The 15,726-nt window shown below is 36.3% G+C and overlaps 1 protein-coding gene across 5 annotated transcripts in view; it reads left to right on the top strand.

Annotated features, from left to right (window-relative positions):
• Positions 1-15,726, top strand: part of KIAA1468 (KIAA1468 ortholog) — a 113,830-nt gene that overhangs the window by 68,428 nt on the left and 29,676 nt on the right. For all 5 annotated transcript variants that reach the window (XR_826569.1, XM_010854745.1, XM_010854744.1 and 2 more), the window contains 6 exons: positions 1,800-1,947; positions 6,269-6,425; positions 7,043-7,166; positions 9,493-9,541; positions 11,625-11,704; positions 15,151-15,257. Coding sequence is in view for 4 of the 5 variants with exons in the window: in XM_010854745.1 (XP_010853047.1) it covers positions 1,800-1,947; positions 6,269-6,425; positions 7,043-7,166; positions 9,493-9,541; positions 11,625-11,704; positions 15,151-15,257 (665 nt within the window). In the remaining variant the exon portion in view is untranslated. The remainder of the gene's footprint in view (positions 1-1,799; positions 1,948-6,268; positions 6,426-7,042; positions 7,167-9,492; positions 9,542-11,624; positions 11,705-15,150; positions 15,258-15,726) is intronic.

The raw sequence follows: 15,726 nt of genomic DNA, 5'->3' as shown, positions 1-15,726 counted from the left end.
CACCTACTCTGACACTGTTCCCAGTGCTGCCTCTTCCTAACCTCTTCTGAATACTTAAATACTTTAAAGTATCAGCTTCAGTCCCCCGAAGGCAGAGATGACTTAAAATATGAGTCTTCAAAGCTTTCTTATTTACACAATGTCAAAATGTTTTAACTTATTTCACTGCATTCGTTCATGCCCTCACTCTTTAAAATGAATTTTCTTTTCTTTAAAATGAATTTTCCATTCTTCCTAAGAAGAAAAGTTGATACAACGAAACTAATTTTTATACTAAAAGTCTCGGTGTCTAGGAGAAAAACCAACATTTCTTTCATGTGTATTATGTACACATTGTGTACCATATTTTATAAATAAAATCTATTATCATTCTTAGAACTCTTTGAATTATATTTTGGTTTTTTGGTGTGGAAACTGTTTAACTTACCACAGCTGTCAAATGACAGGACCAGGATCAGGATCAGCCTCTGAAACTATACTGTTGCCCTTCCCACCCCCAAATTTTAAGAATCTTTATAAGAGTCCTAACATAAAGTATTTTAACATATATATATACTACTCTGTGTATAGTCTTACATGTATGTATGTGCATTTATTTAATTTAAAAATTGGACTTTTTTTCCCTATAAATTTCAAAATGCATGTTGCAGACTATAAATAGCTAGACTGCAGTACTTCTTTTTATGAAACCTAGGGGATTTCTCAAATATTTTATTTTTTCTTTAATATTTGCATCCCTTCTATCTGAGAATTATCCATACTGGGTTCTCTTTGTTCCATTCCATAACACAGCTAATCCCACGTTGCTCCTAAGCACAGCTGCAGTATTCCGCACAGGTAATGTTCCATAAAGAAATTAACTAATTTAGAACCTGATAGTAAAAAAAACCTAACAAATCTGGTGTTTCTGACACAGTGTTATTTATGATATAACGGCATCCCAAGTGGATCTGAGCAGCGTTAAATGCTCTGTCTCTAACGATTCTGTTTCACTGTGATGCTGGGTTTCTGTGACCAGTGATCCTCTCACTCTTTTTGGTTGTTGTTTCTGTATCTCTTTTGTTTCCTTTTGAAATTTCTTCTGCATTTTACCTATACGCTGAATTATTTTAAAGTGCATTAAATACTGGCAAATACAGTTGTCATCAAGTCTATGAAAGGAGTTTGGAAGTAGAGAGAAAGTAGTAAGTGCTACTGCTGGTTTAACGGTTGAGCATTTCAAATAATTCCTTTGATCACTTTAATATCTTTCACCCGATGTTTAAAATTTCAAAAGTTAAGACCCTCTTAAAAGAAGAAAGCTCTGAAAGAAGTTCCATACAAATGAAATGACCTATGTTCGCCCTGCAGTTTTCCATACGAAAGATCTGTTACGTCCACAGTGCCTTGTGAAAGTTAAAATGTTAGCCAACCAGTAGTGTCCGACTCTCTGCAACCCCAAGAACTGCAGCCAACCAGGCTCCTTTGTCCATGGAATTCTCCAGGCAAGAATACTGGAGTGGGTTGCCTTCTCCTCCTCCAGGGGATCTTCCTGATCCAGGGATCGACCCAGGATCTCCTTCATTGCAGGCAGATTCTTTACCTTCTCAGCCACCAGGGAAGCCCCCACAGTGCCTTAGCTTTTCATATTTTCACATACTCAGAGCAATTCAGAAAAGATTCTTGGTCGTCTCCATTAGGTTTACTGTGAGGCTAACATACATGTACTTCAATGTTTTATTGTTGGCCACTGAAAGGAAGAGCATCATAAATGCATACTCTTGGGAAACTAAATTAGCTTCCACCTGCTTATGTTTCAGGAAGGCGAGCACGGGCTGGATGAACATAAGCTCCACATGTATCTGTCTGCCTTGCAGTCCTTGATCCCATCTCTCTTTGCATTAGTGCTACAGAACGCACCCTTCTCCAGCAAAGCCAAGCTGCATGGTGACGTGCCACAGATAGAAGGTATTGAACTTAAATTATGGAAGGAGGATGTAGAACGTTAACAGCTTAGCTTCCCACAGAATTGTTTTTGATTAAAATTGTAAAAGTCAGTTTTTTTTAGTTGCTAAATCATGTCCAACTCTTTGCAACCCCAAGGACTGTAGCCCACCAGGCTCTTCTGTCCATGGGATTTCCTGGACAAGGTTACTGGAGTGGGTTGCCATTTCCTTCTCAGAAAGTCACTTTATGACAGCATAATTACTAAAATGTATTATATGTGTGGAACCACATGGTCAGAGATTGTATGATACCTAAGGTGAACTACATGGCTTCATCGTTTATGGATAAGCCTCATGGGGTTATTTTACATTTATTCTTCCTCTCCATTCTTAATCTAGAGCCTTTTTATAGCCTTTTTTTTTTCAGTGTGGTAAGTCAGAAGTAAGTGTTTTCTTTCATTAACAGAGCTGAATTAATAGTTACTAGGGCCAGTTTGTGAAGCTTTTCGTTTTCATTGTCTTTGTATTTTTTTCTTCCTCAGCTACTTTTTCTTATTTTCAGTAGGGAAAAGAAAGTGTAATTACTATTTCCTGCTGTGTCCTTGATAGGAATATAAGCATATGCAGCACAGTTTTTTGTTTTTCTTTTTCCCAGAAAAAAGAATATGATTTATTTTCAGGAATGCATGAAATTGATAGCAAAAGCCGTTATTTTCTTAGCTCAGAGTCCAGCTAATCAGTAAGTGACCTTTGATCCATGGCACATGGTAGCCCCACAGCACCCAACCCCCAGGATAAATGGCTATAGACAAGCTATTAGTATATATGAGATTTTCAGATTTGTGAAATTATCCATATCTCTTCTGGGCTTGTAATAAACAGGAGTATAAAATCAAATGGTTTTAGTGTTACAATTTCAGTATAAAGTAAACTGGGCCACCTATAATCTCTGGGATATGAAACAGTATATCCAACAATACGCAAAGCATCGTGTAAAAATGGTATATACTATAAGAATGCCAGTTTTACTTGGAAAATTGAGAATGGATAGGGTAGAGTTAGTTTAATATTTTGTAATTATAATTATTGAGGAGAATGAAAATTCAGACTTAAACCACAAAATGCTCACAGCTGGCCACTTCAGGTTTACCCCTTCGCTCATTAAGGCACTTGAGCTGCCTCGGGACTTTCTAATTCCCTTTTTCTTTCTGTCTAGCTGTACTGTTCTGCTACACCCACCATAACAAAGTAACATAAGCGTAGTGCTTTAACATCAGGCGCTTGTCACCCCGCAGTTCTGAAGGCGAGGGGTCTAAGGCCAGGCTGTCAGCAGTGTTGGCTCCTTCTGAAGGCTGTGAGGGGAGAGCGCTTTCCTGCCTGTCCCCTAGCTTCCGCTGGCTTGCTGGCGATCTCTGGTGCTCTGGCCCCCCACCCCCCGGTCTCTGCCTTCATCTTCACGTTCCGTTCTCTGTGTGTGTGTGTGCATGCGTGTGTCTGTGCCCAGACTTACCCTTGTTATGAGACCAGTTATATTGCACTGGAAGTCCATGCTGTTCCAGTGACTTCATCTCATCTGATTATATCTGCAACAGCACTATTTCCAAATAAGATCATATTCTGAGGTCCTAGGGGTTAGGGTTTCAACATACACATTTTTAAGGGAGACACAGCTCACCCCCTAGCATTTGCTATCGTTCATCCACTTAGCAGATACTTCTTCAGTGTCACCTATGGCCAAGCACATGCTAGAGGTTAGACAGAAAATTTTCAAAACTACTTTACCATTCTGAAGGTGTTCATGTGCCCTTTCCTTGTCATTATGTCTTTATCATGTCAAAAATCATCTTAAGTTCTCACTGACTTAATTTGACCTTCTGACTTTTAATAGTAGCTGTAAATGTTAATGTTGTTATGCTCACTTGTAGGTTATATAATACATTTACTATAAATGAGGAAATATTATATCCGTATTTAGGGTCTGTCTATATAGCTGTGTCTATATGTCTGTCTATATGCACATCTATATAATTTGGGATACAATTTATTACAAGTGAAAATTTATTTGTTTTTCTCTTAAACACTGAAAATTTCACAACACTAGATAATATTTATGCAAGGTACTATTTTGAACACTTCAGATCCACTCAGGAATAAAACAGACAAAACTCTCTGCCATCATAGAGCTGACATTTTGGTGGGAAGGAAATACATTAAAGAATCGTAGCAGCTGTTATTTTGCTGGATTTGGATAATTTTGGTAATTTTTAGACAATAAAATGCTAGTTTTTGCCAGTCTATTGAAATGGCATTCTGAGGACTTTTCTGTATGTTCACAAGTTAGATGCTTACATTTTTAAAAATCCTTTTAAATAGAATAATACTTTGAGGTTTCTAAACCATTCCGACTACTTATCTTTTACAACTGAGTTATCCACGGTGTATTAGTTGCTCAGTCATGTCTGACTCTTTGCGACCCCATGGACTGTAGCCCGCCAGATTCCTCTGTCCGTGGAATTCTTCAGGCAAGAATACTGGAGTGTGTAGACATTCCATTCTCCAGGGAATCTTCTCAACCCAGGAATCGAACTCCAGTCTCCTGCATTGCAGGCGGATTCTTTGCCATCTGAGCCCCAGGAGACCCCTGAGTTACCCAAGTAATGGCTCATTTCTGGTTTTGCTTCTGTTGGACCTAGCTTTACATCTTTGGACCTTCCTTTTCCTGTAATAAATCTTAACATTATCTATTTTACTCTTAACTCTTCCACTGTTTTTCAGTAATTTGTCATATTTCTGAAGGAATAATATGCATTTCATCATAGTATCACAGATTGTGACCAATATGATATACTCCTATTTGAAATGATCAGATGTGCTGCGACATGATATAGAAATATGAGGTACAGCTGTCCCTCACCGTCCAAATCTGTTTGATTCCTAGGTTGAGATAATGACAGTTCATGCAGAAATCTCAGAGAGTATGGGGTACCATTTTACCTAAATTCATTTATTTGTTTGTGTATTATGATAGCAAATAGAGACTTGAACTAACAAGGGACAACCTTTATCTGTACTTAAGATATTGTTAAATACCTTAGGAAGCATAGGAAGAGAATACCATCTTAATTTTGTCTTTTGGCATTTTAAAAGTTGTTTCATGTTTTCTTAAGTTTAATGATTATCATTACGCCATTCATATGCTTTGAGACAATGCTGCATCCTTCACTGTGTCTTTTTAGGGTGTTAACCTTGACGCAGGAGCTGTCAGGCCACTAGGAATTTCTCAACAGTAAAGAAACTGTTGGTAGCGTTCTTCACTTAAGAGCCAGCTAAGACCTGGAATCTAATTGTGATCTGTAGGATCATAGATTTTATTGATATGTTCAAATTTGAAAATGTACTAATGTATATTTGTTATTTATTTACACAATTTTAAAAGTCATTTTTTCAGTTTTCCCCTAAAACTTTTAAAGTTTGTATTTGAGACCCTGGTTATAATATTTATAATATTTTTTATTATTATTACATATAGCTTTATCTTACTGGTCACTGCTTTTAACACTTTATATTAACTTAATGTTTATCAAATTATTGAAAACTTTCTAAATAAAGCATTTAATATTGGAGATTAAATACTGAAGAATCCTCTTCAGCACAAGCTTTAATGCATTTTAGGTTATTTTCTGGTATTAAACAACTTTTTCCTGCTGTCAACCTGTTAGTTTCTTACTCCATGAAAGAAATACCTTATAGTTATTATTTATTGACATAAACAGTCTGGTGGATTTATAACTATCTTTTTTTTTAAACCAAATTCAAATCCATATTTTAACTGAGATCTTATTCTGGAGCAAATTTTAAATTAAAATAAATAAAGTTTTGCTTTTTACTGGCAAACTCTTTCAGTTTTCATTTACTAGATATTTAGTCTCATAAAACCTTAATTTTTGAGATTTGTTAAATTTGTTCACATGCAAGAGAAATTTACAGTTCACCCTTAAACAACAGGAGTTTGAGGTGTACACACCCACTTATATATGTACAGTTTTCCGTAGTTAATATCATAGCACTGCCTGGTCCGTGGTTGGTTGAATTTGTGGGTGTGACAGAATCTCTGACACAAAGGGCTGACAATAAGTTAGACAGTTTAACCCCTGATTGTGCAGGGATCAGGTACATTTCATTTTTTTTCTAAAAGTAATTTAATGTATTTTAGTTTTATATTTAAAGTCTATAATATGCTAGATAGATACTAGGAGGCAGAACCTTAGTTTTCTTTTGATTTTTTTTTGATTTTTCCAAACTGCCATTTTGTACATGATTTATTTTGCTGCTCTTTTTTATAGTGACTAGGTTCCCTCGGCCTATGTCACCTCTTCAAGACGTGTCTACTATTATTGGAAGCCGTGAGCAACTGGCACTGCTCCTGCAGCTCTATGACTACCAGCTGGAGCACGCGGGCACAACCGGCTGGGAGAGTTTACTGTGGGTTGTCAATCAGCTGTAAGTTACCACGCCCACCCATGTTCATTTGGTACATCTCAGCTACTTGAATGGAAGATAGCTCACTATACTTAGCCTGGGAACTGAGGGACAAAATATAGCAAAATATTTTTTTAAAAATAACAAAACGTAACTTGGCGTCATCTGTGGTAACTTTCTTCAGGAGAGAAGAGCTATACCTGTAGACATGTAGCTGCTTATCTGTGGAAATGGTGCGTCTGTTATTGCAGACAAACCTGTCTGCTACCGTATTATCTAAAAGTGATGGTGGATTGTAAACTGCATCCACACTTCTCATTTTTGAGGCTAAAATATATGGTGCCATGTGAGCCAAGCTTTTGTATGACGTGTCGCCTCCATTGACTTGAGTCTTATTAACACCTCACTTAGAACTCTGCCATTAAGTTTCCATATATTTCATGACAACCTGTTAAAATTTAAGTTTACAGAATATAAAGTTAAGACTTTTTCAGAGGGTCCCAAACAACTCCTTTGCATTCTGATTTTGCTGGCTGTGAAAAGCAGAAGAGCTTGTTCGCTTTGGATGGGCTCGGAAATTGGCGAGGAAGCGGTCGCTTATTTGTGTCCCTGCCTGTTTTCCTTCCTTTCTTGTTCAGGTTGCCACAGCTTATAGAAATCGTTGGCAAAATCAACGTCGCTTCCACTGCCTGTGTCCATGAGTTCTCCAGATTTTTCTGGCGCCTCTGCCGGACATTTGGCAAAATTTTTACAAACACTAAGGTAAAAACTTGTATTTCATATTTTCTTATGTGCAAGACATATAAAAATGTAATGTGTTAACTAATGCTATGGCAGAGTAAGTAAAAGCAGGAGCCCTTCCTTTATTCTAATTATCTTTTAATATCTTAGAAAACTATGATAATAAAAGAAAATTCTGATCTGTAATATTCTTACCTTTATTGATTTTCAAAAAATGATTTAGCCAAAATTTAGTCTGTATCCACATTTGAATATAAGGTCTACTCACTGTGGATGTCTCAGGGCTTTCCAGCATAGAAAGTATCAGCTCGGGGACTCCACTGCATTTCCTTGAATGTGCTTCTTGTACTGAATCTACCACGGATTCAGGAAGCCGCCATTTCCTCTATATGCTTTGGTCAAAACTTCAGGTGATTATGGGCTTCCCTGATAGCTCAGTTGGTAAAGAATCCCCCTGCAATGCAGGAGACCCTGGTTCGATTCCTGGGTCGGGAAGATCTGCTGGAGAAGGGATGGGCTACCCACTCCAGTATTCCTGGGCTTCCCTTGTGGCTCAGCTGGCAAAGAATCCACCTGCAATGCAGCAGATCTGGGTTCGATCCCTGGATTGGGAAGATCCCCTGGAGAAAGGGAAGGCTACCCACTCCAGTATTCTGGCCTGAAGAGTTCCATGGACTGTATAGTCTACGGGGTCGCAAAGAGTCAGACACGACTGCGTGACTTTCACTTTCACTCAGGTGATTATAGAAACAAAGCAACTTAGGTAGAATACTTGCTACAAGATAGGAGCTCCTAAAACAGAATGGACACTTGAGATAAATGCTGCATATTTCAATCACTGTCACATTTGCCTAACCAAGTTATTTTGTTGTTTAAATATTAAAATTGGAAAGTCCTTAACTCCTGCTTTCTTCTTTAATCCTATTAATCCATTTGTCTTCATAACAGATTGTTGAGCCAGTTCTTTAGAGCATTAACAAAACCTTATAAAGATGTAGTTGCTATATGTTGAGACATTTAAAAGGTAAAAATTCTGTGGTATCTCTTTACTAAGCCTATAGTTTTTGAAACGTTTGGAGCATAACAGTTTGGTATAGTGGACCGACAGACTTCAGAAAATGGGTTGTGACTCTCTGTGTCCTCGAATAAATCATTTAATGTATCTGTACTTAATCTCTTTATGTGTGAAATGAAATTTAATCCTGTACATCTGATGCTGTAGGTTAATCTTTTCACAGTGGTCTACATCTCAGTTTAAATGGCATTTGCAAATTAATATGCCTGACCTATTGATAGAAGGGCAAAAACCAGAGCTTAATGTTACTGTAGGAGAAAACAAATCATTCATTAACATCTAATTATTAAGTATAATTGGATTTTACTGGGAATCATTATTGGCAAAAACTGACATCTCCAGAAGTAACTGTTATTTATTTTACTTTTTCTTACAAAAGCAATTACGAATTCACTTTAACACTTAAGTGGTTGACTTCAGAGGCCTGAAATCTGTGATGTTAAAAATAAAAATTGAAACAAGCATTTCCTCTAACTTAAAATTTTAATGTTAAATTCTGTCTTTCATGTTTAAAATTAAATTTTAAAAAAGTTAAAGACTAATCTAAGCCAATGGATATAACATAATGAGTATGTTACTGAATATCCTAAATGAATGGAATTTCATTTTCATTCCTTTTATACACAACATTTTTTTTCAACAATTTTAATCATATAATATCTGCCTAAATACCCTATCATCAAATTCAGTTTTGGGAGGTAGTAATTTCAAACACTTAAAGTCACTGGAAATTATTTTAATTTAGTGAAAGAATCTAAACGCCCTTCAGAAAACTTGCTGACCTAAATTGATTTTTTAAATATTTTATCTCTAAAAAGATGTTGTTTTCAGAAACTTGACACTTCTTTTTTCCTATGGCTTTTAAGAAGTGTTATGTTTTTGACTACTTGTATCTTTAAAAATAAGTAGTAGTAGCAACGGAGAAGGCAATGGCACCCCACTCCAATACTCTTGCCTGGAAAATCCCATGGATGGAAGAGCCTGGTGGGCTGCAGTCCATGGGGTCGCTAAGAGTCAGATATGACTGAGCAACTTTACTTTCACTTTTCACTTTCATGCATTGGAGAAGGAAATGGCAACCCACTCCAGTGTTCTTGTCTGGAGAATCCCAGGGATGGGGGAGCCTGGTGGGCTGCCGTCTATGGGGTCACACAGAGTCGGACACGACTGAAGTGACTTAGCAGTAGTAGCAATGGTAGGAAACATTTTATTTAACCATTGATTGGTCTGTTGAACCTGAGACTTTCTGGATCTTTTCTTTGGGTTGCTTAGGTAAAACCTCAGTTCCAGGAGATTTTAAGGCTGTCTGAAGAAAATATTGGTAAGTCTGTGCATTATAATTTATAAAAACAATTAAATCTCTTTACTCCAGAAAAATACTTTATTCATTATATGCAAATTGTATAAATAAACTAACAAGTACAGTTGAAAAGGAAAATTTATACTATGGAGTTCTTGGGTTTACAGCACTGCTACATCTAATATCCTTTCCGTGGAGTAGTAATAAGATTAATCTCCCTCAGTTTTATTGTTAATATCTACCTTCACTGTAATCAAATTGACCTAAACCTGACCTTCTCAGACTGTGTACTTACTGTACCCTTGGAGGTTTGAAGTGGTGCAACTGAAATACGAAAAAGGAAAAAATACAGAGCATGTAATTCATAATTAGTTACTTAGAACTTTTAAAATTAAAACAAGTGTAACTGAATAGAATGTAAGATGAACATTTTTTTAATGAAACATGAGATTTTTATGAAACTACAGGCTTAAATGGGCAGCTCCAGCCCCTCTGTTCGTAGTTTTTACTTACCTGTCTTAAGAAGTCTGGTTACAGCACCAAGACCTCCTTTATGTTGGGATCTTATGTCCCTGTGTATTTTTCTAATTTCTAGGAATGAATTGTAAAAATATTAAGGACAAGAAAGTACAGCCCCTGTGGTTTGTACCTTACCTTGGCTGTTTTGGATGGATAGCTAATTCTTACCTCAGTCTCACCTTAGTGATGTAGGTAATTCTTACCTCAGTCTCACCTTAGTGATGTAGGTAATTCTTACCTCAGTCTCACCTTAGTGATATAGCTAATTCTTACCTCAGTCTCACCTTAGTGATTTGATTTGAGTCATCTGGACTCCATTTTTGTCTGTCATCAGAGGTAGTTAGAGAGTGAATAAATGATTCCTTTTAAGTTTGAAAATGTCAGTGAGGTTTTTTGTTTTTTTTTTTGACAAATGCTTCCTAAAGTTTATATTTAATAGGTTTCTAATGGTTTAATTACTTGGAATTAAAAAACGGTATTATCTGTTTAGTTATTCATTCTAATGATGATAGCTTTCAGAATTATTAGTTAGGAGGTGATTATATACAGTCTGTATGTATGAATTCAACTTAAGCTTATGTTTGTAGCCTCAGATTTACTTCTCAACTACCATAGTCACACTCAGCCAACATCAGCACTCCCCAAAAGATAAAATTACTCTTGCCAGGAGAATAAAGAAACCTCAGATACTAATTGATAGGAAAATAGACTCGTTTTGGGTGAAAATACTTTCAAGACAGTTAAATACATGCTTTCAACTGAATTCTGTATGTACTACTTTCTGAAAAGAATTTAAAACCATGTAAGAGTAGAAAAAAGTAATTTTTAAAAGTTTGAGTACGTAAAAGCAAATGTGAAGAGCTTCAAATAATGCCTAACATCAGTAAATGAGAGCTCTTGGTGCTATAAATAGCAACTGCCATATCATCTCTGGACATTTTTTAAAAAATCGTCTACACACGCTGCATAAGAAAATCTGGTGTGTTAAAGTCGTCACAGGGACGTTCAGCTGTGGCTGGGTGCTTTCCTGTCTCCCCAAGCTGTATTTAGCCTCCCTACTCCATGACAATAGTCAAGGTTCTGTCTGGCTTCTGAAAACCCCTGTGCAGGGTACAGGAAGAGCTCTGGAACTAGGCTAATACTAGAAACTGGGTAGTGTCTCATGTCTAGAAGCAGGTTAAATGCGTACCTAGGTGTCTCCTTTCAGCTGAGTGCCTTTATGCTTTACTGAATACTGCAAATTAAAAGCCTGAAACTTTATAGAACATGCTTGTATGGCCACTTGGGAAAGTGTTAAAGAAAGCTCTGACTTAATGACTGTGCAAATAACAGTATAGCATCTCATTTTGGTCATTAAAGGTTTTCCCATCTATCAAAACTGTGTACGCTAATGGCTCGGAAAAGTATTAAGTTACATTTTCACAACCACCAGTGGATATGTATGTTTTGATCAAAGTATTTTTAAAGTAATGATAACATTTATTTGTAAGCCTTGTAACCAATTGTAATTTAAAATATAATTTGTACTGTGACTTTTTGCTTTAAAGTGTACTCAGATATTTAAAATTATTTTTGTGATTTTTAGATTCCTCAGCAGGAAATGGGGTCCTCACTAAAGCTACTGTCCCCATTTATGCAACAGGAGTCCTCACGTGTTATATTCAGGTAAAGGAAAAATTCTTTGGCTGGAAAATGTAAAAGCACTTTCTATTTAGAAGGATAGCTAATGTTATGTCTTTTAATGTGTTCATAAGTGAAAATAATACCCATAAATAAACAAATTTATTTATTATTCTTATTCAATAAATAATATATAGTAGAAAGCATATTTTGGTAATAGTCTCTTGAGGACCATCTCTGTTAAACAAATAAAATTAGAGATTGTGTGCTTCTTGATATTTTGTTTAAAAGTGTTAGATTAAAAAAAAAAGATTAAAAAAAAAAGTGTTAGATTGTACTTACGTAGCAATTTCTTTGTGTTTCATGATAATTTTTTCATTAATAAACAAAGCACATGTGTTAGGTGAAGCAAACTGCAAAATGCCGTCACATACTGTTTCATCATTTTTAGCCAAGTATTTTGTAATCCCGAAACATGAAGGATTGTTGTAACTCTTTTATTGCTCATGGTCTTTGCTCAGCTGGGCATCTCTTCCGCTGTTCTTGCTGATAGTCGCTGTGTGGCTGCGTTCACCTGGTTGGTTGGTGGGGCTCCTGGCAGGATGACTGAGCTTTAGTCCCCATGGAGTCTTAGGGCCTCTCTCTGTCGGCAGGTCCTGTGCAGCAGCAGAGCCAGACTCATTCTGTGCTAGCTCAGGGCTCCCAAAATTGTAAGAAACAGAATCTTCTAGGCTGCAGCCTAGGCTTTGGAATCAGCACACTGCTACTACTGTATTCTGTTGGTTAAAGCAGTCACAAGTCCAACCCGGATTCAAAAAAAGAGGAGACTCAATGAGAGCTTGACCCAGGAGGTGGGTTCACTGGTGCTCGCCAGTACAGCAGACCACCTCACTCTACTTAGCATTGTTTTAAATAAACACGTTGTGCATTAAGGCATATCAGTTGTTTTTAAGTGTGAGGCAGTCCCACCTGTGAGTTGAAAATATGGACTCAAGGTAAAGCATTTGTAGAAATTATGACACAGTAATTCCCATGTAGTATTTCTGACCACTCCCTCCAATTAATCTGAATGTAATCATAGGAAAACAATAAAATAAATCCAAATTAACTTTTAAAAAGGAATTAGAATGGGAAAATCAAAGAGGAAGATCTTTTTCCCCCCAAATTTTCCACAATAATTCCTAACTTTTTTTGCATTTAAATCTAAAAGTATAGCCGTTCATATTTATTGCACTCTTCTTCCGAGACAGATTTGAAGCATCTTATAATATTAAACTGCAGTCCCCCGTATCATAAGATGCCTTGCAGTAGAAGCTCCAGCTCGGTTGGAGGAGCACGGTATTCTTTGCACTTTTCTACCCTAGTTTCTCAGACTACCTCACAATACGGATGCACACAGGATCTCTGTGTTTAGAATATTTTAAGTCATGTAACCTTAACAGATTGCATCCATTGTTCTCCTTAAATTTGTGAGGATTAAGTCCTAGCACATTACCAGGCACAGCAGCATGAATACCCTTTCCTCTTTAATTTTAGAAGCTCTTCCAGCAGAATAACAAACGTGATGTCAGTATTTTCCTCTCTCATTTTTAAGCTTGTGCAGTAAGTATGCTAAGCATGTTGATTTTGACCATAAACAGTATTTTAAGGCATAATAAATATGAAATACATATTTTAAGTTTGATAAAGTATGAAATACAAGGTTTGTCTCATAGTAGTCCCTCAGAATAGATTTATTGAATAAATCAATATAGACATATTTTTTGAGTCACTGTGTGAAATCCAAATATCTAAAGAGATAAGAGCTTTGCTGCTATTTACAAAATGAGAATTGAGTGGCTATCATAGATTGTCAGTGCTTAAGGAAGCACACGCCGGTGTTTTTCTTACTAAACAAAATTTTCTATTAAGGCAAATTAACTGTCCTTGTTGCTTTGATAAACAAAGCCTATTTTGAATCAAGTACCGAAGCAGTATTACTTGTCTTGAAATTTCAAAGTTGAGAAATTGTGTTGTAGTAAATTTTCAAAGCAAAGAATTCATGCTCATTTAGCAGTATATTTTATAGCTGTTACTTCACAGTTAAGTTTTTTCAGATTTACAGTTTATTTTCCAAATTTTATGGATCCTCTGGTACAGTAAGCACTAAAAATGGGTGAGATCTGTGTTCCACCGTAGCTCCAATGGTGGCTTGCCAGCATTTCCCTTCTTCACTGAGCAGACCAGCATATTATAAACTGCCGTGTCCGTCCTTTATTCATGGAGCATTACTTTTGTCAGTCCTCTATTTCTACCTCTCTCTGGATTAACCTGACCATGCAGGAAAGGTTGGATGGCAATCCAGTCTTCCTCATGGATCTAGTGATGGATGTGCCTTTTTAGTCACTCAGTCATGTCCAACCCTTGAGACCCCATGGACTATAGCCTGCCAAGGCTCCTCTGTCTATGGGACTTTTCAGGCAAGAATAATGAAGTGGGCTGCCGTTTCTTTCTCCAGGGGTCTTCCTGACCCAGGGATCGAACCTGCGTCTCCTGCATTGGCAGGTGGATTCTTTACCACTGAGCCACCAGGAAGCATTGATACTGATATATATAGAAGCCATTTATTGTTGACATAATATAGCCCTAAAGATAAAATATTTGACTCTAATTTATTATATATTTATTTCCTGATAGAATGTCAGATTCTTTCCCTTATAGATTCTGGCTAATTTAACATACAGTTATCTTTTTTAACTTTTCTATTGAGCAGACTTGCTTTTTCTAACAAATTTCTTAATAGTGTGCTATGTAAAAAAAGAAAGAAAGAAATATTTTCTGATTATTAAAATAATGGTTTGTCAAAGAAAGCTTAAAAGTAAAGGTAATTTTTTTAATCAAAGGTGTGACTATTTTTTTAAGGACACAATGGTCTATATTTCAGCAAGTGTGCGACTTCTCACTACTAATAATTTCTCAGATATCAATTTCTACTCTTAGGAGGATAACTGTTTTAGTGGCTTGTATTTAAGTATTTGGAGCCAAAATTAATGGGAAGTAAAACTGTTAAAATGAATTTTAATTAAAAATATACCTTTTATGTTTCAAACCAGAACTATCTTATCAAACTCTGCAGTGATGCAAGTAATCTATATCTGAGTTGTCCAGTGAGGTAACCATACATGGAGGTTAAACAGCTTGAATTGTAATTAGTGCAGCTCAGGAACTGAATCTTTTATTTTCCTTCTCTTTAGTTTGAGTATAAGTTACCACATGTGGTGAGTGACTACCGTATTGGACAGCTCAGGTCTAAATCAATGAATCAGAATAGTATTTCTCTTCATACCATTGTGATCATAGATATGCTTAATAAATATCTTTAATTAAAATGTTTACAAATTAGAATATTTTCCCCTTATTTGATAAAATTTTCTAATTGTAGATAGGAAATGATGGTTTTTAAGTTCTACTTGATTGCTTGGAAATTGATTATCAGTCTTTTTCCTCCATAGGAAGAAGACCGAAAGCTGTTGATTGGATTCTTAGAGGATGTAATGACCTTGCTTTCATTATCTCATGCTCCTCTTGATAGCCTGAAAGCTGCTTTTGTGGAACTGGGGTAAAAATAATAGCTGATAGTTTTTAAAAGCTATAGCAAGTCTTAAAATTGGTTTTATAGAGTACATATTTTTAGTCTAAATAAAGATTACTATACACACCAAACTTCTTGATTTCTTACTTAAGATCTTTTTGTTCTTTTTTTGTATATTTTAATATTTTATAATCAATACATTGTGATAAAAGAATGGGGTAAATGATACAGATATGTCTTCGTTGAAGCAGCTGGAGGCATAAAATCAAGTACAAATTTGAAGAAAATTCAGTGGCCCCAAATTGGAAAAGGCGTCCCAGTGAAAGCCAGACCACTGGGCTCCCCTTCCATTCCGTTTGACTTGCCTGGTTTACCACACAGTTGCACTCATCTCACCAGCAAAGTAATGCTCAAAATTCTCCAAGCCAGGCTTCAACAGTACGTGAACCATGAACTTCCAGATGTTCAAGCTGGATTTAGAAAAGGCAGAGGAAGT

Source organism: Bison bison, unplaced genomic scaffold (assembly GCF_000754665.1).
Source record: "Bison bison bison isolate TAMUID 2011002044 unplaced genomic scaffold, Bison_UMD1.0 scf7180017864349, whole genome shotgun sequence".
In the NCBI taxonomy this organism is placed as follows: domain Eukaryota; kingdom Metazoa; phylum Chordata; class Mammalia; order Artiodactyla; family Bovidae; genus Bison; species Bison bison.
This window is presented reverse-complemented; position numbering and strand designations above follow the sequence as displayed.